General features: G+C 38.1%; 1 protein-coding gene across 1 annotated transcript; it reads left to right on the top strand.

Annotated features, from left to right (window-relative positions):
- CDC37L1 (cell division cycle 37 like 1, HSP90 cochaperone) lies at positions 1–27,149 on the top strand. The gene is made up of 7 exons (XM_080819584.1): positions 1–288; positions 4,446–4,727; positions 7,350–7,443; positions 15,203–15,318; positions 15,684–15,806; positions 19,829–19,993; positions 24,782–27,149. The coding sequence occupies exons 1-7, from the start codon at positions 157–159 to the stop codon at positions 24,881–24,883; spliced, it is 1,014 nt and encodes a 337-aa protein (XP_080675710.1). The 5' UTR covers positions 1–156; the 3' UTR covers positions 24,884–27,149.

The raw sequence follows: 27,149 nt of genomic DNA, 5'->3' as shown, positions 1-27,149 counted from the left end.
GGCCCAGGCTAGCGCGGGGTGTGCGTCGGCGTCGCGGCCAGCAGAGGGATTCTGGGTAACGGCCCCGGCAGGCTGGGGCGGCTGGCTTCGCGCAGCAGGTTCCACTCACGCCAAGTCCGTTGGCAGTGGCGGTTCTAGGGCTGGGGGCCACCGGACATGGAGCAGCCGTGGCCGCCGCCAGGACCTTGGAGCCTCCCTCGGGCCGAGGGTGAGGCTGACGAAGAGAGTGACTTGGACGTGTCCCCCAGTTCTCCCCGCTGCCCGCAGCTGCCGGGCGGCGGCGCGCAGGTGAGAGGGGTCCCGCGTTTGGCGACGGGGATGGGGAGGTGTCGCCAGGCCCCCGGAGTCCCCTGTCTCTGCGACCCTCCCTGTGCCCTGTTCTGCGCTCCCATCTCATCCCGGGTGTCCGGAGCTTGATGCCATTCCACGGCTATTGTAGCATCTTCTGAGGGCTTCTAAGAGGGTCTGGCCATATATATATTCCCAACCTCCACCTCCACGCACACCTTTTCACCTTGGCTAATTCCTTCCCATCCTTGGAGGACGTTCCTCCCCCTCCCCCACCCTCACCCCGCTCCTGACAGCACCCAGATTTGGGGCTGCAAACGTTATAGCGTTGACCCTTTGTCCCCTTGTGCGTGTCTGTATCCGAGCGCGTTATTCTGCTGAAGGCTTTGATACTTGTGCACGGTTAACAGGAACGGTGAATGGTTGGTTGTATTTCAGTAACTCACTGAGCTCCTGACTTTAGGCAGATTTAGGACCCAATTTCACTGACTTCTGACATCTGAATAAATTCTGTAAACCTCACTTTTGGTGCTGGTGTAAATCTGTCTCTTTAACGTGACCATTTTTCCCGTCTCGTTATGTTTTAAGTTTTGCTTCATATCGTTTTCCAGTGACAACATACAGACGCACGTTTGCCTTTTCCTTCAGACTTTTTCCTCAGATTCCTGGTGCTACTTGTGGTTTTCAGTCCAGCCTTCTTTCCCCTGAAACTTATTCAAACGACACACCATTTAGGATTTTTCTGGGTCCCGTTTTAAGAAGTGCTTACATACTCTCATCACCTTGTCCTGGTGTTTCTCCTAATTTGAGTGTGTTTGGAAGTATATTTTAGGAAAACAGACTGAACAGTAACATGTTCAGTGACATGTTATGGGTGTCTCTCTGCCTTCTAGGCTTCTTGCAAAACGGGGTCCCTAAGAGCTTAACTGAATTAACAGTTCTCTAGGCTCATCTTGCTAGCTGTTAGTGAATATGAGTTATTTAAATCATTTGCCAATAAGTGTAAGGCCATCGGTCCTATGCCCAGCTCACTGGGTTAGTTGGCTTCACGGAAAAAATGCTGTTTCATAACCATAGACTGTACTTCGGCCAGCCAGTCTCTGGGAAAGTGCAAGACGTTTTTTAGGAGGCCAGATTGAGAGTTGATAGGTCAGTAGTCACCCCCTAATTATGGATTGCTAGTGTCATCTTTATATACAAAATGTGTTATATGAGCATATAATGAATGTGTTACAGAGGGGAAAAAATGAACAGCAGCTGCTGTTGTCAATTTTGAAGGCATATGGAGAGAATAAGAGGTCTCCGGAATTTCAGTGCATTGTGGTTGAATCACACAAGTAACCTAAGAGAAACTCTGAACTTAGAAAATATCTAAGCTGAATAATACCTGGCTGGCTAAATCAGAGGAGCATGTGACTCTTGATCTCGGGGTCGTGGGTTTGAGCCCCATGTTGGGTGTGGAGATTACTTAAAAAAAAAACAAAACAAAAAAGCAACAACTAAAAAAAAAAAGAACTTTTCACTGGTGCACTTGGAATTGTAAGCTTGTATAGCTGAAAGTGATTTTATGAGTAACCAGGCTTATCTTCATTAAAAATGATTTCTCTGAGATCTTATTGCTAGTTAGTGGCAGAATTAAAACTAGAACCCACTTCTGACTCCTAGTAGTGTTTTTTCCTACCTGCTGCACTTCCCATTCTGTGATGTAATGTAAAACCATATGCCGGATGCTACCTTTGGTGTTAAAGATTTGCAAAGTGATTACTAATCCTAAATTAGTTCATGTGTTTAGAACCCACTTACTTGTCTTGCTGACTTTAGGACTTAAGTTTTGGGATTGCAATATTTGGAAAGAATAAAATGTTTAATTAAAATTATAAGTATTTTATAATTTTTTTCAAAAACAGCTCTGGTTTAATTTTACCAGACATGGGAAATCTAGATCTCTTAGTGTCATATGTGATGTATAGTTCTGATACCCAGTTAAAGTAAAAGGAATTCAGAATTTAGAGATCCTGTATGAGCATTTTTAATGTAAAGTTATATTAATAAACCTAATGCCAGCAGTGTCTTTTTGAATTCATGTTCATTAAAATATTATTATGTTTAATGTTATTCTAAAACCTTGGTGTGTTCACAGGTAAAATGTGATCTTTTTTTTTTTTTCCCCTAATCATCTCAGTGTATGTTGGATAGTTTGCTCAAATGGCCAGATGTTGTCTGTGTAGTCTGTGGAGAAGAATTTAAACATGGATTATTTTTAGAATTTAGAAATAGGATTTCTTTGTTTGATTTGAGACATAAATATTTGTTCCCACATAATTTGAAAATGCAAGGTATTTTCATTGTCCATATTGCTTTCTTAGTGTATCTTTGTCTTACAGAACAGATTTTATAGCTTCATTATTCTCCTTTTCCTGGCCTCTTCTTAAGCATAGTTGGGCTACAGTTATTCTTGATCCTAACTAAGAGAGCAAAAAATAAAAATAAATATTTTACTTGGTTGGTTAGGGCCTTGTGGTACCTGGGCTCCAGACCTGCTAAACTAATAAGTCACCTGAATAGCAACAATGTCCACATTTGCCACAACATAAATCTAGGATTCCTCTGAAAAGTAGAGGCCTTGCATGCTACTTGCCTCAGAATTCTTTGCCACCACTGGTTTGTTCCAAGAAGTGGAGAATAATTTATGCATCTAAGATTTATGGAATTCTAGCCCCTCGAGAAGCTGCTGGTTGAGTAAACAAATAAGCACAACATTTTGTGAAAACGCCATTAAGAAGTATGTAAACCTGGGGTGGGAAGGAAAGGACTTGGAGGAAACTTAATGGAAGTGATGCCAGAGTCTGGAATGGAGATCGGAGTTAGGGGACGAGGGGTTGTCACATTGAAGAGTAACTAGAACTGACTCTAGAGAAATAATGGAAATGAGATCATAAAGAACCATGCCATGACACAGAATTTGTGCTTTATCCCAAGACACTTAGAGTGTGTAAAATTATCAGATTTGTTTTTTGGAGAAATTACTCAAAGTCTAGTGGAGTGGAGAATGGCTTCAGATGAGAAAGGCTATATTTCCATAGCTGAGGTATGAAATTATAAAGGCTTGAGTAGTGACGCAGAGTAGGGAACAAATCAAAGTAAAATTGTTCCGAATACTTAGTTTGAAATTGATACATTTTGGCTGAGAAGTCATAAAGAATGTGCCTTCAGGGGCGCCTGGGTGGCTCCGTGGGTTAAGCCTCTTCGGGTCATGTCGCCTGGGGTCATGATCTCAGGGTCCTGGGATCGAGTGTCGGGCTCTCTGCTCAGCGGGGAGCCTGCTTCCTCATCTCTCTCTGCCTGCCTCTCTGCCTACTTGTGCTCTCTGTCTGTCAAATAAATAAGTAAAATCTTTAAAAAAAAAATGTGCCCTCAGCTTTTGTTTTATGGAGTTGAAGAATATAAGAAATTAAAGACCCATCACAGTGCTGTCAGCGTAGTGGTTCAGTAAATATTAAAACTAATTACTGTTGCTTCTGAATGGAACAGAGTCAGTCAGGAGAATGGTCCAGTTTTTGGTTTTGTTTTGCTTTTTTAAATAATTTCGCCTATTTTGATTAGGATTAAGTTAAAGAATGTCTGTCTGACAGAGTCAGTTATGAACAGAAACTCCACATATAAGAACTTCTCAGGTCACCAGGGATTGGGATAATAAAGAAAATAGAAACCAAGAAGTAATTACCTCCAAATAAAAGATTCTTTGCAGTGAGGAACTTCCAAAACGAAACTCTAAAGATCTGGTTTTCAGCATGTTCAGTTTTAAGGTGGTGGACTAGATTGAAGCTTTTGTTTTCATTATTCTGCTGTTTCAGGGCTAAGAAGCTATAAATCAAATGTTCCTTGAGCACCAGCTATAGGCAGAACATTGTGCTAATTATCAGGCTTTTTGCTGCTGTTAGTTGTCAGGAGAGCGGCGTAGGTTAACAAAGAAGCTTTTAGAGTCTAGTTGATGAAAGAAGACCTATAATACAAAAGTATAACTGCATACACAGAAGGCAGAACACGTGTGTGCCACGAATACTGTACAGCTGTCCTTGACTAAAAGAAAACTGAGTTGTCCTGCATAAACATACGCATTGCCTTCTTCATTTCTTCCAATATTGTTTTTTATACAGATGTATAGCCATGGAATTGAACTGGCTTGTCAGAAGCAGAAGGAGTTTGTGAAGACCTCTGTGGCATGCAAATGGAATCTCGCCGAAGCTCAGCAAAAACTTGGTAGCTTAGCCCTGCATAACTCCGAGTCCCTGGATCAGGAACATGCCAAAGCACAAACAGCAGTGTCAGAGCTAAGGCAACGTGAGGAAGAATGGCGGCAGAAAGAGGAGGCCCTGGTACAAAGAGAGAGGATGTGTCTGTGGAACATGGATGCCATTAGCAAGGACGTTTTTAACAAGGTACGACTTTTTATGGGATTATAATGAAAGAAGAGAAAACGGAAGTGTTTGTACAAACCAGTTGTGCATATTTGGTAACAAAGCAACAGAACCTGTGAACAGTATTCAGTTTTGACAGTTTTTGAAAAGTGTTTGTTACAGAAACCTGTCTCCCCGGTAGTGCCAATGTGGGTAGTCGTTACTATAAATCTGTGGCTGTAGCATAGCACGCTGAATGTAAGGGTGGACTCTGGACTCACACTCAGCTTTGTCACATGCTGCTGGCTTTGTCACCCTGGGCAAGTCACTTAACATCTCTAAGCCTCAGTTTCTTCAACAACATAGGGTGAGTATAAAGACTGAGCTAACTCCTTAAAAGCCCACAGGATAGGGCCAGGCACGTGGTGAAGCTTAGATGTTACAAGAGCTTTCGGATGTTGCTGCCAGCTTGCTGTCAGTTCCGTGACACTAATGTGTAGGTACTGGATTTATTAGAGTCTTATACCCTTGCTTACCAGTATGTATTTCGTAAACCTCAGGTAATAGTCCAGATTGGGCATTACCAACACTACCAACATTACAGCTCTTTTGCCAACTTAGTAGTTACTAAGAGTAGTTTCCAATTTCTCACTGGATTATGTCAGCTTTATTCTTTGACTGTTGTATCTGAAGAAGAACTGGGCAGTGAAATTCATTTTTACTAATGTTTGAAATAGCACTTCTTTCTATCTGTACTAAATTCTCGAAGCTGCAGGGATAGACTGCTCCTTCCAATCTAAGTCCACATTCATTTTATCTTTAACCATCATTACTCTCTAGACTTCTCGGTCCATAACATTATTTGTTTCTGTCCTAGCATCTGCTGTTAACCCATCCTCTTAAGGGCTTTCAATTTCCTTTCCCTGGACCAGCCCTCGTTCGGCTACAGCAACAAGGAATACACATAGGTTAAATGTACAACAGCACTAGCTCCATCAGTGCTTTATTAAATTGAGAAAAATTATGAGTACAGCATGCTTACCAAAAAAAAAACAAGTATGTAAAATAGAATTGAAAGCCTTCCTTCACTTCCAGTTTCATTCCGAGAGATAACCACTGTTAACAGTTCGTTATATCTTTCTAGACTTTTTAATGTGCCTGTGCCAGTTTGTATTATTTCTGCGCGGCGCACGCACACACACCAAGATCATTCTTTATCTGAATGATTCACTGTATCTATATATATTGTTCCAAGGGGGCGTGTCTTCTTGGCACTTATTTCTGGTTTGTGTTTTTACACCATAACTACTTAAAATAACTTTTTTTTTTCTTCCAGAGGGAATGGTCAAAGTAGCGTTTCTTTGTTTTATAAAGTTAATGTCTCTTAACACAATGGTCACAAAGGAAACATTTTCATTTGTCTGCTTTTAATTATTTTTATGTGTGTTTTTTTTTTTAACTTAGGTTCTAACCTAGCCTACATTTATACCACAAATTAATTAGGATTATCTTTATGTTCCAGTCATTTGCTCAAAATCGTACATTGATTTTGTCTGGGAGCTTGAGACTTGAGAGGACTGGTCTAGATCTGCGCTGTCCAACTCGATAGCCACTAGTCACATGTACTATTGAGCGCTTGAAATGTGGCTAGTCCGAATTGAGATGTGCTGTAAGTGTAAAATACACACCAGATTCTGATAACTTAATACCAAAAAAAGTAAAATATTTCATAATTTTTTTTGTCTTACGCATTGAAATGATCATATGTTGGATATGTTGGGTTAAATAAACGTGTTACCGATTTCATCTGTTTCTTTTTGCTTTTTAATGTGGCTAATACAAAACTTTATATTTGTGACTTGGATTATGTTTCTATTGGACAGTGCTGGTCTAGATAGCAGGATATATAAAGGAAATGTTTCTATTTTGAAATATTTAAACTTGTGTGCTTTTGAGTTGTAAACTGGCAGAGAGCTAGTTTGTGATTTTTGTTTTTGGCAGTGATGATCACAAGGTTTAAATGCAATCACAGAATGTTCTGAGAAACTGTCCTGCCAGTTTTTCTGGCTAGATAAAAACTTCATCTTGGTCTGCTTTATGGCTTCTTTGCTGAAAATAAGCATCTACTTAATAGAAATCTGTACCTGATTTCAGAATCAAACTGACCTCTCCTAAGAAAAGTTTACGATAAAGGTCCATTTTAGTTTTATGTCTTAGCGAAGAAGTTATAATAAATACATTTTACACACTTTTGAATGTCTAAGTTTATTTCCAGAGAGAACTCCAAAGATTAGGCTAGAGTTGAAAATATTTAAAGGAAGTGAATAATGTAAAATATGTATTATGCATGTAAAGGATCTTTCTATATACTTTGGTAGGGAAATCCCATTTAAGAAAAAGGTTAATTAGCACTTGGATTTTTTGGTATGATTTCTAAAATAATTCTATAATTTTCACATGTACCATTTTAAAAAATAATGAAACTAATACAAGAAAGTTTCTATTTTTTTTAAAAGAGTTTAACAGATGAATTTAATGATATAATATCAGTATAATACTATACCACCTTTTTATAGTGTCTATAAGGAAGCATTTCTCAGTATCTGAGAAAGAATATTTGGTGAATATAAAATCTAATTTTAACTTCAAGAATTTTTTTCTTAGAGTTTTATTAATCAAGATAAAAGAAAAGAAATAGAAGATGAAGATAAATCAAAATCATTTATGCAGAAATATGAACAAAAAATCAGACATTTTGGTAAGTCTTCTGCTTAGTTCCCTTCTTTTATAAAGTGTTTGATATCAGGGCGCCTGGGTGGCTCATTCGGTGAGAGTCGTCTAGTGATTTCGCCTCATGTCATGATGTTGGGGTCGTAAGATTGAGCCCTGGGTAGGGCTCCGTGCTCAGCAGGAAATCTGCTTAAGATTCTCTCCTGCTCTCCCTCTGTCCTCCTGCTTGCTTGTGCTCTCACTGTGTCTCTGTCAAATAAATAAATCTTAAAAAAAAATAAAGTGTTTGACATCATAAATATGTGTACAAAAAGTGTATTTATAAAATGGGGGGTCAAAAAGAAGATAAGTGGCAAAACTCCAGTTTTGTGGTACTTCTGGCACAGTTGTGCAGCTCTTGCTGCAGACTGGTTTTGGTCACAAATACATTGACAGTAAACTTAATTGAGAAGAGAAGCAAAATTTAATCTATTATTATATAATGCTGCCGTCTTAAGACACAGTCTTTGCTTACTCCATAGCCTTTTTCCGTTCCCCAACTAGTCTTTGCTTTTGTCATTTTTCACTCTTTGCTTCCATGGTATCTGATTATTTTATGGTTATAAGATTAGCATTCATTATTTTCAGGGTTTGGATGTGTTCCTATATAATTCCTGCAGAGCCTTCAACTGCAACTCAGATAAACGTAGTTAACAGACAGACATATGCAAAGTACTGAGAAATAGTTTTCTCTATGGGGGAAAGATAGTGGGCTGAGGGTTGATGTGGTGAAGACTTTCCATAAGAGAGAACATCTGGGGCGCCTGGGTGGCTCAGTGGGTTAAAGCCTCTGCCTTTGGTTCAGGTCATGATTCCAGGGTCCTGGGATTGAGCCCTGCATCGGGCTCACTGCTCAGCGGGGAACCTGCTTCCCCCTCTCTCTCTGCGTGCTTGTGGTTTCTGTCTGTCAAATAAGTAAATGAAATTTTTAAAAGAGAGAGAGAGAGAGAACATCTTAGCTAGATTATGAAGAACACGTAGGAGTTCAACCTGTAGATAAGGGAATAACAGCATCGTGTGCAAAGGCAGAGTCAGGAAACAACATGCTGTGATGGGTAAGCAGTGTGGTGCCACTGGGGTCAGAAATGGCACTGGAAAATGTTAGGGGTTTAAGGCTCAAGGCATAAGTTTTTTTTAGCCCAAGTAATATGTTAATTTCATAAACATAGTTTTTATTTGTAATATGTTAATAAGCTTCTTAAGTGGCATTTTGAAATACACTTCCAATGGTGTTTTCCCCCCTAAGTATTTAGAATTTTGTTCATCCTTCAGTTTTAGTAAGACAGTGGATAGTACTTCAGATTTTTCCCCCTTTTTATGTAGTTTATCCATAAAGGATTTATTTTTCTCATATTTCTTGTTTTAAAAAAAAAGCAGGCTATGTATTCAGGTTAATTCAAGGATAGAACCTGAAGAAATGAACAAAGTTTACTTTTTTATTTTTAAAAGATTTTATTTATTTATTTATTTGTCAGAGAGTGAGAGAGAGAGAGTGCACGCACGCACAAGCAGGCAGAGGCAGAGAGAGAAGCAGGCTCCCCACCAAGCAAGGAGCCTGATGTGGGATTTGATCCCAGGACCCTGGGACCATGACCTGAGCCGAAGGCAGCAGCCCAACCAACTGAGCCACCCAGGCGTTCCAAAAAAGTTTACTTTTAAAAAGTCTTTAAGGAGTCTTGGTTGTGATAATGTGATTTGCCCCTCCCACCGGTAGCCCTTCCTTCCTAGACGTATGTGTTCCACTGCCTCTAGGGAATAGCATCCTGTAGGTTGTCATCATCAGCCGGCATTCTGTAAGCTCGTTGCTTTGGAGCCATGGGAAACCTAGCAGGTGCAAAACAGTTCCCTCATTTTTGCTGTAAACTGAATGCCTCAGTAAGAAACAATTTTGTGTGGGGAAAAGAACCCAATCTCAACAAGGTGTTGTAACCCACCTGGCAGTGTAACTGTATTTAAGTCTTCAATAAAACATTTAGCCATTCCATAAAATCTGCTTCTGGGTAATGATGTTTATAAGACCATTGAATTTCGTGAACATGTTGTCATGTCTTTTGCTGTAAAATGAATTTCTGGGTCAAGAACTAATGTGGTATGGTACTGAATAATTCATTCAGTAAGACCACGGATGTATTACTTGTAGAAGCATGGCAAGCAGGGAGGGCAATACCAGATCTAGAATGGGTTTGTTCAAGTGAGGAATCACTGCTTTCTACGGGATGAAATGGGACCAAGATAATCAGTCTGTTACTTGATGGCTGACTGGTCCATCCAGCATATAGTGCCATATTTAGTTTTCAGCACTGGTTTTTGCTACTGGCACGTTAGGTATTCAGAGGCTATACTGGAATCTCTTAATGGGGAGATTCCATGCCGTTGAATCTCTACATAATCTCAAGTCTGGCACCATGACCCCTGAGCTTATATTTTGCAAGCAGGGAGATGGCTGAGGAAAAGGCTGACTTGACATCCACAAGTGACTAAGAAACAGTGGTTTTGCCATTGCGTGTTGGGGCCTTCCAGAGTCTCATCTGTAATGCTAACCAGAGCCTACTGTCTTCAAAGCCAACCAGACCTGACAGCTACTCCCAGATTCACGTTGTGCCTATTTCTTAATGGAAATGTACACTGGCTTTGTACTTTGGAGGAGATATCCTACTTGCCACAGCTTCTTGCATCCCCAGAAATTTCACTAAAGTAGGAGGCTCCCAAATTTTCATGTGTATTTTTTCCCCCACTTTCTGGCATGAGTGTATCTTACCAGGACACCTGGATACCTGCTACTTCCTGCTCACCAAGTTCCATCAGTATGAAGTGGGCCCACTGGTAATCACGTGGGATGATGAGATGATAAAAGTCTTTGTGGACTCAATTGTGGCATGGAACTGACAGACCTTAGGCAAGATAGTGGAAGTTCAATGCTGTTCTTGCTGGGTGGAAGCAGATGTTTCTGGTATTATATGCTTATTATGGTAAAGGGGAAAAAGCATTTGTCAGAATTATGACTACAATAATATACTTTGAATTAAACACATCTGGAATAGCAACTGTAATTAAAACTTCCAACTGGAGGCTATCCAAACTTAGATTGCATTCCAGACTCTTGGAAGACAAGGGCCTGATAGATGGGGGGCTGTAAAGGCCTCCAGGGGCTCAATACCGGTACTTCTCTGTGGTTTCAAGTGTACTTAACATTAACATTTCTATTATGGTATTTGTTGACTATTTTATGTTACTTATGCTCTTACAATTAGGTGGACTTTACCACTTAATGATAAATGATATGACCATACTTTGGAGTATTTTGAAGCAGTGATGTCTTGATTTTCCCCCTTATATTTGTATTTATTACTTTATTTAATTCATGTTTTATAAACATACCAATTTAGCAACAAAGTCTGTTTTCTTTTAAATTTCACAAGAGTTTTATTCAATGTCATATATATCTTTGACATCCTTGCTTTGTGATCATGTGAGTGGGTTTTTGATGATCTAGCATAGTTTTTCATGGTACATCATCTGTTCACTTCCAGCCAAAGTTAGCTATGATTTTACATTTTGAGTCTGTAGGGTGCTGTCACTGGAAATTTTATCAAAAGCTGTAAATGTGGGACGCCTGGTGGCTCAGTCGGTTAGGCTGCTGCCTTTGGCTCGGGTCATGATCCCAGAGTCCTCGGATCAGTCCCCCATGGGGCTCCTTGTCCAGCAGGGAGTCTGCTTCTCTCTCTGCCTCTGCCTGCCATTCTGCCAGCTTGTGCTCTCTCTCTCTGACAAATAAGTAAATAAAATCTTAAAAAAAAAAAAAAAAGCTGTAAATGTTTACATAAATACTATGATGGATCTTTCTCATTTGTATGGAAAGTGGATATTTAGTCTCCTCAGTGTAAGCACATACATACTGCGTTTCAAAAACACATTAATGTACTGTTTTTGAAAAACATTTACTATAAAGTACTCCTGAATAGAATGTGGAGTGACATGAATAGAAAATTCATATGTATGATAGGATTCTAGTTTTTAAGTCATTAAAAAATAAACCCAGAAATAAATACAATTCAAGTGTTAACATTAATTTTCTCTTATATGATTGCAGATGATTTTTCTGAATTTTTTCAAATTCTCCACAATGAATATACATTATTTTTATAATAGGAAGAAAATATTTTAAAGGGGTTTATCCTAAGAATTCAAGGATGGCTTAACATTGGAAAATTTACTAATGTGATTTACTTTATTAACAGTTTATGATAGTATAACCACAAGACTTGGTGATCAGTTTGATGTGGGAGGAATGGAAATGTCTAGAGGAATTTCTAGAATTTTTGAGTGGGTGACATGGAGCCTAGGAAGCACCATAGATGGCAGGGAGAGAAAAATGGGCTTAGTTTCAGATAGATGAATTTTTGTGCAAGTCTGTTTAGAAATAGTCGGCTGGTGGTAGGTAATTGAAAATACAGGAGCCCTGGGACTTAGGAAATACAGAAAAAGGCGTCATTTATCTTTCATTAAGAAATTTACAACCTGGGGCGCCTGGGTGGCTCAGTGGGTTAATATGCCTCTGCCTTTGGCCCAGGTCATGATCTCAGGGTCCTGGGATTGAGCCCTTCATTGGGCTCTCTGCTCATCGGGGAGTCTGCTGCTCCCTCTCCCTCTGCCTGCCTCTCTGTCTACTTGTGATCTCTTTCTCTGTGTCAAATAAATAAATAAAATTAAAAAAAAAGAAAAATTTACAACCTTTTGGGGAGATTTTTTGCAGATAGAGACATTAAAGTGAGTAGTATAATTTAAAAGATTCAAATCTATTACTCCGTAATTATAACGCAAAGAAGAAAGGGAAATCAGTAACAATGTGTATTGGAGGACCATTTCAGGAATTAGATGAAGTACTGAGAGTCGATGGATGGATTGGGATTTAGATGTTGAGGAAAATACATAGGTGAAAGCACATAATTGAAATATTTTAATTTGTCAAAGTAAGGTTTTTCAAGCATTCAGAGATTGGTTGGCTAGTTGGAATGGCTAGATTAATCTTAACCAAAGTATTTGCTATTTAATGAAAGAATGAATTGTTCCCTTTTGTGTTGATACTACCTAATGTTTACTCTGCATCAGCCACTGTCCCAAGTGCTTTATATGTATTCACTCATTTAATTCTCACAGAAACCCTGAGTGAGATACATTTTTTGCCTTATTTTATAGAAGAGAGGGAGGCATAGCGATGCCTATCTCTATGGTAAGTGGTAAGGCCTGTTTTCAGACCTAAGCCGTTGATTTCCAGGGTTGACTTGCTTAGTCACCATGCTAGATTGTGCTACCCTCTATTTGTTTATAAGTTTGTTTGCAAATTCCAAAATAACATTAGTAGTTTCAGCTATGTTCTGTTCCACTAAAGCCATTGATTATCTTTAAGTGTTTTGTTCATAAGATTCCACACTCTTTTCACAAAGGAGTGTATGGACTACCTGTTAATCTAACCTCAGTTTCATAATTATCGATACACATTTTTGAAATCAAGTGATGACAGGTATTTCTCAGATAATGAAAAGCTGTGGTCAGCCTCAAGTATTAATTTTGTCTTGGGTATCAAATGGATAGCTTAAAAATTGTAACATTTAATGATGCCCTTCCTCATGATCCCTATAAGTGTCATTAACCATTTCATACTATCCTTCCTATAAAAGAAACCAAAATGGATAGGATTTTGGTGCCTCAGTAAGTGATGATGCTGCCGTGGAGAAGTAAAGAGAAGCAATGCTCTCTCTCTTTGATGGTGGATAGAGTTGAAAATACTGCCTCTTCAGGAGTATAACAAAAGCTAATGCAAAATTGCTTCATGGGATTTATTTTATGGCTTCAGGTATAAGAAAGAAAGAGTATGCCTTCTTTAGATCTTAGCCCCAGAAGTTACTAGACTCTTTTAAGTATACCTTGAGAAGTAGTTTTAAGTAACTTTCAAAATCATTGTTTCTCAGTATTTGAAGTGCCTTAATCGCTGTATCTAAAGTGTTGGGGAAATACTTTATTAAAGCTCGTAAAACTCTTCATGTGAAAATGCTAAAATGATTACTCTCTTGTTTTTTTGAATGAGGAAATCATTTACTTTCAGTTGATGACCATGTGTTGCACTAAATGTGTATATCTCAGTAAGACATTTGTTCTCAGTTTTGTTCTTGTGTTCTAATGTGGAACTTTAATATATAGGAGTTCAGTTTGTGTGTAGAGGAAAGCCAAACTGTTGAGACCACCTTGCGAAATCTCCGTAATGATTCAGTGACATACAGACTTCTTTGGATGACTCTTTTTTTTTTTCTTAATATTTTATTTCTCTATTTGAGAGAGGGAGAGCATAAGCAGGGGCAGAGACAGAGGGAGAAGCGGACTCCTCACTAAGCAGGGAGCCTGATGCAGGGCTTGATCCCAGGACCCCAGGCTCATGACTTGTGCCGGAGGCAGACACTTAACCAGCTGAACCACCCTGGAGTCCCTGGATGAGTCTTAAGAATCTAAAGCTAACATAGTTTAATTGGTTCAAGTGTAAGTCTTACTGAACAAAATTTAAAGCTGAATACTTTGCTGGTTCCATGATGTCATTGAACTTTCCACCAAATTTCTTACTAATTTGGATAAAGATGAAGATACACCTTAAGTAATATTTGGATTAGCCTGATATTTTGAAGCAAAATGGTATCTGCTTTCAAGTGTATGTAACCGATTTCTTTTCTATATGTTATAAATATGACTAAATGATTAACATGACTGAAATGGTTAAAGTATATTTACTATTATAATACCTACTGGATTGGTTTTCCATGCTGTTAGTGTCTGACCATATCACCTTAGACATTTTATTTACTTTGTTTTTTTGAAGATTTTATTTATTTATTTGACAGAGAGAGATCACAAGTAGGCAGAGAGGCAGGCAGAGAGAGGGAAGCAGGCTCCCCGCTGAGCAGAGAGCCCGATGCGGGGCTCGATCCCAGGACCCTGAGATCGTGACCTGAGCCGAAGGCAGTGGCTTAACCCACTGAGCCACCCAGATGCCTCTTTCTTAGACATTTTAAGTAAGTTAGAGATAATACAGTTTTTCTGTTTTAGTGAGTGTTTACTAAATACAGTTTCTTGAGGTTTTGCTTTCTTTGCCATCTTTCTAGTAGAAAAATTTGTATTCTGTGGATAAATAATACTGAGTTTCTTTAAATAGTCTGTACTCAATTTAGCTGAGGATGACTAGTCATCTCAGTTTGCCTGGAACATCAGGCCTTTCCCAGATGGAGGGGTTTTTGGCTTTAAACCCGTCACCCTACTTTAACCTGACTAATTATCTGAAATAAAACTTAATTTGTGAACTTGGGAAGCTCTTTCCAATATATTGGGCATTGCTTTAAAAGAGTTATCACCGCGCCTGGGTGGCTCAGTTGGTTAAGTATCTGCCTTTGGCTCAGGTCATGATCCTACAGCCCCGCATTGGGCTCCCTGCTCAGCAGGGAGTCTGCTTCTACCTCTGCCTCTCACCCTGCTCGTGTGTGGGCACGCTCCCGCTCACTCTCTCTCTCTCTCTCTCAAATAAATAAGTAAAATCTTTAAAAAAATATAAATAAAGGAGTTTTATCCCTCTTATTTGCTCTTTTACCATTAACAAATTGCTGTGGTTATACGAATTGTCTTTAAAGAGAATCATTTAAAATACCAGTTTCTTTGTTTATAAGAGTATTTGACAATTGTGGTTTAATTCTTTTTTTTTTTTCTTTTAGGTATGTTGAATCGATGGGATGATAGTCAGAGATTTTTATCTGACCATCCATATCTTGTATGTGAAGAGACTGCTAAATATCTTATTTTATGGTGTTTTCATCTAGAAGCTGAACAGGTATTGTGTGAATCTTGAGTTTCTGGAACCTTAGTGGAATTCTGATTTGCTCTTTTGGTTTTTTGTTTTGTCTTTTATGTTATTTTAAATGAAAGCAGAAAGGTTATTAAATGGAAATAATAATTTTTTTGTTTTTAGATCTACTGGAGTTTACTGTGGGCATATTTTTAGTTGTTTTAGTTAGCATATGGAAACTTTTTTCCAGTGTACTTTCTTTGCCACCTCATTTCTCTTGTTCCCACATACTATAAACCCTTATCTTTTTTAACCTGTTGGAAAATCATGTTTTAAAATCCAAATAGTAATCACAATATTAAATACATTGTCAGAGGTATTTCTCATAATTTTAATCTCTCTGTTTTCAGAAAGGGGCTCTAATGGAACAAATAGCACATCAGGCTGTTGTAATGCAGTTTATTATGGAAATGGCCAAAAACTGTAATGTGGATCCAAGAGGATGTTTTCGTTTATTTTTCCAGAAAGCCAAAGTAAGTAACTATTTAATATTTTTAAATGGGAAGCTTAAGCCTTAGCTGAGACCTCTTTGGTCCATATATATCAAAGACAGCCATCCAACCAGAATGCCACAGACTAAACTCTACATAGATACTATAGTGGGAAAAATTATATTGCTGGTTTCATGCTAATTTAAAGTTAAGGGAGCTCTGTAAGAGGCTGTACTGTAGCATGAAATTGAGGCTTGTTTAAATGAATGTGTTCAGGAAAGTTAAGAGTGTTGCATCATTTATTCAGCCAATAAGTCTTGACTGTCCACTGTTTTCTGCAAGGACTGTTTTCAAGATGCTGAGGATACAGTATTGAACAAAACAAATAGTGTATCCTCCATGTATAGAACTCACAGTTTAATGAGAAATGACTTTTGTAATGAAATAATAGGAAATAACCTAAAATTTCAACAACCAGAAGAATGGTTAAAAACAACATGTGGTACAAAGAATATTATGACAACCATTAAAATTACATTTAAGAAAAAAAATTTTTTTAAGATTTTATTTATTTATTTGACAGAGAGAGATATCACAAGTAGGCAGAGAGGCAGGCAGAGAGAGAGGGGGAAGCAGGCTCCCTGCTGAGCAGAGAACCCGATGGATGCGGGGCTCGATCCCAGGACCCTGAGATCCTGACCTGAGCCGAAGGCAGAGGCTTAACCCACTGAGCCACTCAGGTACCCCTAAGAAAAATTTTTAATGATCTGAGAAAATGCTTTGCTGAAAGTTGAAAGAAGTGATATATAAATAGGATGATGTTGGCCATATTAAAGAAAAATAGACACATCTGGATTAAATACCATTTCACACTCACTAGATTAGTAATAATTGAAGAGTTATACAAGAAGTAGAGCAGTAAGATTTCACATTCACTGCTTATAGGGATATAAATTGATACAACCACTTTGGGAAATTTCCTAGCGAAGCTGAACAAATGTTTGCACCCAGAAATTCTCCTAGGTATATGTACTAGAGAATAGATTTCTCAGCATGTGGTCCAGGGACACCCAACGGTCTTCAAGACCTGGTTTCAGGAAGCCTTGAGTCAAAACTGTTTTCATAATAACACGAAGATGTTACTTGTTACAGAAAGCAAATGTGTGAATCCAGCTGTCTCCTGTTGAGCCAGACTTGTCACTAAATATTTTTTGTTTCAGAAATAGAGTTTTTTTAAAAATAAAAATGTTATAAATGTTAACATGTAATGAGTTTGTTGTTAGATAATATTTTTCAAATTCCTGGGTTTTAATTTCTAACACAGTAAACATTGACAAATAATAGCCCACATAATCAGGAGCTCTTTAGTTTCCTCAGTAATTTTCAACAGTGTGAAGGGAGTCCTGAGACCACCAAGTTTGAAAAGAACTGCTGCCTTTGAGAAGCTGTTATACACGTGCACCACATACCATAATGTTCATAGTAGAATTATTCATAATTGCAAAAAGGCTGGGAGCAACCCAAGTGTCTGTTGACAGTGGGATGAATGGGATATTCATTTGGGTAAATATTAACCAGCATTACTATGGATGAAAAAACGGAGTGTGGGGGAAAAAACAAGTCACAGAATGATTTATCTAGTATCTTTTAAAAAGTATTCTATATTCTTGGGGCACCTGGGTGGCTCAGTGGGTTAAGCTTCCTTCGGTTCAGGTCATGATCCTGGGATCTAGCCCCACATCAGGCTCTCCGCTCAGCGGGAGCCTGCTTCCCCCTCTTTCTCTGCCTGCCTCTCTGCCTACTTGTGATCTCTCTCTCTCTGTCAAATAAATAAAATCTTTAAAAAAAATTCTATATTCTTTACGAAGTTGCAAAACAAGCAGAACTAAATAATATATAGTTGAAGGGTACATAAGTAAGCAGTAAAACCAAAGAGGCAAAAGAGTAACTTTTTAAGAAGAAAGTAACCTCAGAGAAGGGAGAAGAAATGCTCTTGGGAATTGATTTGTAAGACGCTAGTAATGATCCATTCCCTAATTTTTTATGGGTACATAGTGCGGTTTTGCCTAGTAAAGTACATATGTGTTTTACATTTTTTTGCATATAATACATTTTGGCATACACAATTAGACATTAGAAGGAAATTTACCAAAAGTTTAACTTTGATTATTCTTGGGTGGTAGAATTACATGTGATACTCTATTTTATAAAGAGGAAAAAATGTATGAAGTTAAATGTATTTTAAATTTTTAAAAATGGGAGCGCCTGGGTGGCTCAGTGGGTTAAGCCTCTGCCTTCGGTTCAGGTCATGATCTCAGGGTCCTGGGATCGAGCCTCGCATTGGGCTCTTTGCTCAGCCGGTAGCCTACTTCCCTCTCTCTCTCCGCCTACCTCTCTGCCTACTTGTGATCTCTCTCTCTCTGTCAAATAAATAGTAGCTCTACCTTAAATGTTGTAAATGCTTCTAAAGTGCAGCCTAAATACAAAAGTTTCCCAAAACAGTAAGAGTTTTAATGAGTAAATGATTGACTTGGTATTTTATTAGTTAGGCTTCTAATGACTATTTTAAATGTTCACTTGACACAGGCGTAATAAAAACCATTCTTGGTTCTTCACCTTACATGATTGGATATGTTTGAACTAGTGCTTATTAATAGGATAATAGAACATAGCCAACCTATGTCTAGGATTTGAAATTTACTTTGTCAAAATAGAACTGAGAAGTCTTTAATCTTAGCATTCTGTTCTTAACAATTTTTTAAAATTAAGGAATAATTAACTTTCATGGTACTTATTACTTTGTGCCCGGTACTATTCTAGGCACTTTACATGGATTAAGTCATTAAATCCTCATATGATTTTATGAGGGTTATTATTTCTATTTTACAAGTTAGGAAATTAGCATAGAAAATAGGTTACTTAAAGCAAAAATTAGTCAGGTCTCTCTAGATGTAAATCCCCAGGCCTTCAGCATGCAGTAAAGCCGGCAGCTGTGCCCCTTGGCTCCTTTCATAGTTTGTTGCATAACCATTTGAGAAGGATTACTTGTGGATTTGAAGGCTAATATCCTGTATGTCTATACAAGTACCATATATTGATTAAAGTGAAATGCTATAATATAATTAAGGAAACTATTGCTAAATTCATAAAAGGTAGAATGCAGCACAGAATACTGTCTGTGTGATTTGTATAGATACTGATGTTAATAACCAACTCACAGGTTTTAATTGATTACATAATCTAAACTACATTAAAGAAAAAAATAGCATTCCACACAAATGGGCCCAGTGATATTATGGAATGAGATTTTGGCAAAAATCTCTTCCATCAACTGAACTTAAAGCCTGAAGTCCTATTAGTGTAGAGTAAGTGTTGTATCATTCCTTATCTGCAGAGGAAACTAAGTGGAGGCTACTTCCAATTAGGTGTTTTACATCAAGAATCTTGATTGTGTTATACATCATTGGAGGGAGATCCCTTCCTGCAACATAATACTCATTATACCTTTTTCTCTCCATAATGCTGAAAAGGTATTTGTTTCACTAAAACACTAAGGTTCTTCCAGAATGGAATCAAATGTTAAATTTTATTTGGTTTTCATGGTTTTACAAATAGGGAGTATAGAGCTGGAGATTTATAGAAACAGCTAATAGTGCCCTATCATTATTTGATGGAGAATTAGAAAGTTTTAAGAATATCCTGTGGTTGTTGTTTGACAATGTGAGAGGTTAAATGAGAACTGTTTTGGATCCTCTCAAGAATCAAGAGAAACTCGGAGAATTCCTACTTTTGTTGTATTTGTGTGTATACATATGTATTTGTGTGTGTGTGTATATATATTTGTTTTATCTTACTGGAGCAGAGGGAAGTGGAGCAAACCAATAATTTTCCTATAAAACAGGTAGTATTCACAAATCTAACGGGGATCTTGGTCGTGTCTACGGAGGTGTAAACTATTCATCTTATCTTTACTTTCTCCACTTCAGATCTGATACGTTTGTTAGAATTTACTGTGCGGTCTGGAAGTCTTGAAAAACAGAGTCTTTGTCTTGTGTGTTTTCCAGGCAGAGGAAGAAGGATATTTTGAAGCATTCAAAAATGAACTTGAAGCTTTCAAGTCAAGAGTCCGACTTTATTCTCGATCACCAAGTTTTCAACCTATGACAGTTCAGAATCACGTGCCCCATTCTAATGTGGGATCTATAGGTTTGTTAGAATCCTTACCACAGGTAAGTTGAAAGAGTAAATACTTGTTTTGTTTTGTTTTTAAAGATTTATTTATTTATCTGTCAGAGAAAAAGCTAGCGACATGCACAAGCAGGGGTGCAGCAGGCAGAGGGAGAAGCAGGCTCCCTGCCAATCAAGAGCCTGATGTGGGACTCAATGCCAGGACTCTGGGATCACGACCCGAGCCCTAGGCGGACGCTTAACCAACTGGGCCACCCAGGTGCCCCTATTATTTGTTCATAAATTTATTCACATAATTTTTGTTCTTTTATACTACTCTTTGTTCTTACACGTGATGTATATGGGATCGTTCTAGATATTCTTGCCTCAGAAGAAAACTCTTTCATTTCATGCCCTGTTTTGGCACTAAGTCTCTTGCATCTTTTGGGTATTTAGAGAGGCACCAGATTCCACTCATGTAAATACAGAAGAGATGAGTTGTACCTAAGCACTCTCAAAGGCAGGTGTTACCTCTTGATCATCTCAATCATGAACTTTTTAAGATGGCTCCTGGAGAACATCTCATTCTTAGCAAACTATACTGTTAAGTATTTCCTGGGTTGGGGGTGCCTGGGTGAGGCAGTCAGATGAGTGCCCAACTCTTGGTTTTGGCTTGGGTCATAATCTTGGGGTCATGGGATGGAGCTGGATGTCAGTGTGGAGTCTGCTGAAGTTACTCTCTCTCTCTCTGCCCCACCCCCTAACCCACTATACACTTGCACAGGCTCTCAGTCTTAAATAAAAAATTTTGTGTATAATAATAAAAAATATAAAAAATAAAAAATAAATAAATAAATAATTAAACAAAAAACAAATAAAAAATCCAATTTCGGAATCCAAAAAATTAGAGGGAAAAAAAATTTCTTAGGATGAATTAGCTTCAGAGCATATATCCAAGTGGGAACCAAGGTAATTTGTTCCATGAGTTTATTTAGTATTACCTTATGAAATGTTGGTGTTGCCTGGCAGAGGTAACATTTTTAATACATTAATGCACCTTCTGCTAAGCTGCTCTTGCTAGTAATGTCCACCAACCATTTGAGCCTCTGCTGCGAGATCTAGATAAAATTGTGTTTCTAGCATGACAGGGGTTTTGTCAGAAGATTTAAATTACCACTAGAAAGTTGCTTCCCATGTTGATTTTAGTAGTGTTTTAATTGAGCCCAGTCATCCTTCATTTCCAGACACCAAGATTCTAAGACTAGCTTTAGCCAGTTCAGTCTGTTGCCTACACAGTGAAAAGGGTAGACTCAATCAGGAGACAGTGTGAGGAGAACCCTGTAGTTTTAAACTCATAAAATGGTAGGATTGAGATTTTCAATATCTACAGCTTACGTCTCTATAATTTCACCATTTGCGTTACAAATGTCATAGGCCAAAGCGACAATTAAGAAAGGCAATTGATAATATTCAACTCAGCCAAAAATCCTAATTCTCAAGAATAGAAATAGTCAAGGTCTTGATTTTTACATAATTAGTAGTACTTCCCCTCAGTTACATATATTAGTGGTATTCCCCCTCCATTTATCCTACAGGGTATCTCTTTTTTTTTTTTTTTTTTTTAAGATTTTATTTATTTATTTATTTGACAGAGATCACAAGTAGGCAGAGAGGCAGGCAGAAAGAGGGGGGGAAGCAGGCTCCCTGCTGAGCAGAGAGCCCGATGTGGGGCTAGATCCCAGGACCCTGGGATCATGACCTGAGCCGAAGGCAAAGGCTTTAACCCACTGAGCCACCCAGGCGCCCCTCTACAGGGTATCTCTTAATGCTCTTTAAATATAGTAATGATTTTCTTTTCCATTCTTTGAGAAATAACCCATATATAACTCATCTTTCCAAGGGAATTTTATGACTGTAGGACAGTGTCAAGTCCAATATATAAACCTATAATTAAGATATCACGGAATGAATACAAAGGAAAAAAGAGACTTTGAAGGATGTTACTGGTTCTAAACATAAGAGGGAAAAGATACCCATTAAAATATCCCAAGTGGCCTGTATTATCAACAAATTGCTTCTGGTTTGAGAGAAATAAGTTCTTACTGTACATGTCAGATAGCTGCCAAGTCTGCTGCTTGGTTTCCCTTGGCGAAACAGGGTTGGGGCTATACAGTTTTGATGCTTTAAAGTTGCTGGTATTTTCAAGATTGTTCAGACTTAATTGATTTGGGCTAATTCCTCGTGGTTGGAGAAGTTGAGCATCCTGGTCTAGCCCTTCTGAGGGAGAGAAGGGCTGGATAAAATTGCAGCTAGATGAACAGAAGGACTAGACTGGGTGATGGGAGGCTTTTGGGAGAAAAGCTTTACCATAATTATATCCCATTTTTATTAAATCACTTTATAGATTGTAAAACACTTTCATATGTTGTTTCATTTCATCTTCTCAAAAGCCCTGTGATTCATTTTCATTCATTTTTATGGGTGAATAAACTGCAGCTCAGGGAGGTTAAGTAGTTTGCCTGAATGATGAGGCTAATACTCCAGTCCTGGATTTCTGTCCTCCTTCACTGCTCATTCACCTGCACTAAGATTATTGCTGAATCATGTGCTAGGAACGGGACAGGAGACACAGTCATGTGCTCTTACAGAGAACTAGGGACTGGGATGAGAAATGTGTTGAGAATGCTACTAGATGAAAATATGGGGTAATTAGTGGCATTTAAGTGTAGACTAGGTTAGGCATGTTGATTGCTTTTTGCTTTTTTAGGTCTCCATGTTGAGGTCTTACAGTTCTCAGGGAGATGGATGATAGTTCTGGAGGACTCCAGTCCAGTCTTGGCAGAGTAATTGTGAGCTCTGTTCTGAAGGCCTTTGGAATTGGGCTTTCATTGTCAGAAAAGGTCTTAGCCCTGTTTCTTTGGAGAATGGGATAATGTAATGAGAGCTTAGTAATTTTTTATAAAACTTAAATTGGTGTAACACTTCAGCTTTTTTTTTTTTTTTCAGTTGACAAAAATCTTATGAAATAAGCAAATACCATCATTCTTAGTTTGAGAGAACCAAACCAAGGCCTCTTGGACAGAGGTGTTCTAACAGTTACCTTAGGTTTATCCTATAGACCAGCTTTCAATTTTATTAAATTGTGATGAGGAGGGGCACCTAGGTGGCTCATTTGTTAAGCAGCTGCCTTCAGCTCGGGTCATGACCCTGGAGTCCTGGGATCTAGTCCCTTCCTGCTAAGCCAGAAGCCTGCTTCTCCCTCTCCCTCCCTCCCCCCTCCAGCCTGTGTTCCTGTTCTCTGTGTCTCTGTCAAATAAATGAAATCATTAAAAAAAAATCTTGGGGCGCCTGGGTGGCTCAGTGGGTTAAGCCACTGCCTTCGACTCAGGTCATGGTCTCTGTCCTGGGATGGAGCCCTGCATCGGGCTCTCTGCTCATCGGGGAGCCTGCTTCTCCCTCTCTCTCTGCCTGCTGCTCTGCCTACTTGTGATCTCTCTCTCTCTGTCCAATAAATTTTTTTAAAAAAATCTTTAAAGAAAAAAAATCTTGAGTAGTTTTCTCTGTAGGGACTGCATTACATTGGTGGTAGAGGTAGGGTTAGAACTGAGGTCCAGGGGTGCCTGGGTGGCTCAGTGGGTTAGGCCTCTGCCTTCGCCTCAGGTCATGATCTCAGGGTCCTGGGATCAAGCCCTGCATCACGTTCTCTGCTCAGCAGAGAGCCTGCTTCTCCCTGCCCCTCTGCCTGCTTGTGATCTCTCTCTCTTTCAAATAAATAAATAGAATCTTTAAAAAAGAAAGAGCTGAGGTCCAGCATTGCTGTAGTATTCTGGACCTCAGTCATTGGGACCACTGCCTTCATCAGGACTTGATGGGAAATAATCTGGCTTCTCGTTAGCTTCTGGACTTTTACAAATAATGGAATCACAACGTATTGTACTTGATTAAAAGAGAATCTCTTGAAAACTGTGCCTCCCTTTGGGATGGGAAAGTTTAAGACATCCATCCCGTTTGGACTGCTTTCCTCATTGGTGTTCATTAAATACAATAAACAAATGAAAACAGGTGATAATGGTGGTAAAACTGAGTAGCTAGCAGATATTCGGAACAACTGAATAGATAAAATTGAAGGTCCTGGGTCTTAAGGGTTTATGTCCCTGGTCGTGGTGCTTTAGTAAATAATAGTTTTATTCCTAGCTTTAGAAATATACAGATAAGGTATTTATGAGTTTAAAAAAAAATCCAAATTAAAATGTTCTTTTATTCTCAGTTTTTAAAATATAGATCTAAGTACCTCTCAAAAGATTAATTTCTCACTTGAGTTTGTTTTTAACCTTTGAAAAACCAAAATAGACTCTGAAGGTAGCTGTAATTTTTACTTGGTAAATGCATTTTTTTCCTTATTTTTCAAGTGTTTTGCATTTTTTATATTTACTGTGGTAATTAGATAGTAATTTTCAAAATGCATTGCCACCTTAAAGCCATATTTATCTTTTAAATTGTCAGTTGCTTTGTACATATAATTATGTGGAAGATGTACCCTTATATGATTAAATAATTTAAATTGCAAGCTTTGTTAAAAGGAAGAAAAAGTGTTTATCCCAGTTTCATTTTTTACATATATCTTTCTGTTTTTGTCACATCCTCTTTGATCAAGTGGTCTAGTCTGTTTTCTTTATACTTGGGTTTCAACCCAACTTTGTCTTCGGGGTCCATTTTCTTTCCCTCCTACTTTACTTTTGCCATACTGCCGAGACAGAGACTGTGTGAAACTGAGTATGTAGTTGTGTACAGTGGCATAAAACTATTATCCATTGTTTCTTCCTTAAATACTCTTTTTTTTTTCTTTCCAGAATCCAGATTATCTTCAGTATTCTGTCAATACAGCTCTTTGCAGTTTAAACTCAGTGGTACATAAAGAAGATGATGAATCCAAAATGATGGACACTGTATGATTTGGTTAAGACTGCTGAGGCCAAGTGCTATTTTGTTACAAGAAAGGAAGAACTTGGCTATTTTCTTGACACTTTCATGGGTGCTGCACTTTATTTTTGTTCGGTTTTGATGGGAGGGGAAAAAAGAGTACTGAAAAGTTTTGTAAAATTTTTTTATGTGCTGCTAGGTTTTTTTTTGTTTGTTTGTTTGGGTTTTTTTGGGAGGAGAGGAGTGGTCCCGTATGTTGCAGGAAGTCAAACTGGACTTTTTTTTTTTTTTTTTTTTTGGCTACTAAATTTGCCTTTAATCTTATTGTTCTCAGTTTTGGAATCAAAGTATGAAAATCTGCACAAATGCAATGTTTACAAGAACTGGTTGATTCTAGGAGGCATCTGCTACAGTCTCTTTTTATGTGGATATGTACATGTCCTACTCTACAAAAATGATTAAAGATAAAAATGTACTTGTATCCTACTGCAAATTTCGCTGTCAGGTCTGGTGTTGCATTATAGTAAAAGCAATAAATCAGTAGTTGATAATCTACTTTACTAAATAAGCTGGGTGGTAAAAATTAAAACAAAGTCTTTTCCCTTTAAAATAATACATTTGTATTTTCGACACCATCAGTTAAATCCTTGACTATAATATCATTTTTATATGGATACTGACTTTATCCCGTGTATTCTCAAAACTGTATTACTTAGAAGTTAATTTTACTCTGTTGACTTTTTAATATTAAGGGTTATAGTAATATAAAAAGTGATAAAGCTAATACAGATTTTTTTAAATAAGATCAAGTTCAAGCTCACTCTTAATTTCTTTACTTGACATAGTCTGGGATCTCTCAGGGAACAAGTTTTAAAAAGAATACTAATGGCCTGTAAGAACAAATAGGAAGCATAATCTGATTTTTAAAATCGTGGTGGTTTCATTCTGATGTAGCCCAATGACTTTTTTAAAAGGCAGGAGAAATCTTGAAGACCCAACTGCCTCGAGCTGCCAACTCCTTACTTCTAAGAATTTGGTGATTGTTGTCAGGAATGATGGCTTTTACTACATTTGTCATTTCTGTCATTAGATCAGTTACCATAGAATGCTTCTGAGCTTTACTACTTCCCATAGAATTCATTTCAGATGTGCCAGGGTGTTTGAGGATTCATTTGGAGTTAGATGACAGTGCTAATTATGCTATTATCCTTATTACTGAGGGTTCATCTTCTGACTTAGGGGAACATGGGCTTTGGTATGTATTGAGTATAGTCTTTGGCTCAGTCCCATTGAGAGTAGCAGCACACATTTGGAAGACAGCTCACTGGGATTGGGAGTACATGTCTCAATTTGAGAAACCAAATAATGCTAAGGGACCCATACGGTGATCAGACCTGTGACCGTGGCCTCATTTGCACCTTGTGTTCACTGAGGTGATACGGCACGTGATACCCATAGATTTGGACTGGAATTATTGAATCAGACTTCTGTAACATCACAATCTTCCTGGTTTTCAGAATAAAACTTTTTGTGCTTTTGATAAAAATATATACTCTATAATAAAATGTTTGACTAATTTATATGGTAGTATTCATCAGCCTGTACTTTTTTTTTTAACTAATAACCTAGTTATAAAAGGCTTGTTTTTGCTTTATTTTCCTGTTCTGGAGTAAGCTCTTGTTTTTCCCTTCCTGTCAAATAGAGATTGGACACAGGAGTGAAATCCCTGATTTCACAGAAATGTTACTGGAGACATTACTTTCCATTCCTTAATTTCACCTTTCCCCAGGATCTTCCTGGAAGCACCGAAATTGTTTTGAATCTCTTTTGCCTTCTCTAAGTTAGAGGTATTAATGACTAAGTACTGGGAGGAAAGAAATGACCAACAAATTGAGTAAATTACTCCTGAAGGGTTTTTTGGTTGTGTTCTCTGAAACAGGAATTACTGAAGAGCTGTTTAAGATGTGGTTATGTTTTTTTACTTTCAAAGGGAAGTGTTCTGTGTTGTGTATGTACGTGCAATTGCGTTTACTCTGGGAGCCCCGGACTAATGCCATGATTTGCACTTAGAGACTCTGACGTATTTAGCAGTACTTTAGCACTGAGAACAGTAAATTGACATCCTTTTTATTTGTGTTTATTTTTCTTTAGTACTAAGAACTACCCCTTTTAGAAAAATGTCCTCTTTTCTGTTTTTTTTTTTTTTTAAGATTTTATTTATTTATTTCACAGACAGAGATCACAAGTAGGCAGAGAGGCAGGCAGAGAGAGAGGGGAGGAAATCAGGCTCCCTGCTGA

Source organism: Martes martes (assembly GCF_963455335.1).
Source record: "Martes martes genome assembly, chromosome: 12".
Taxonomy (NCBI): domain Eukaryota; kingdom Metazoa; phylum Chordata; class Mammalia; order Carnivora; family Mustelidae; genus Martes; species Martes martes.
Note: the sequence above shows the minus strand (reverse complement) of the source record. Positions and strands in the feature narration are given on the sequence as shown.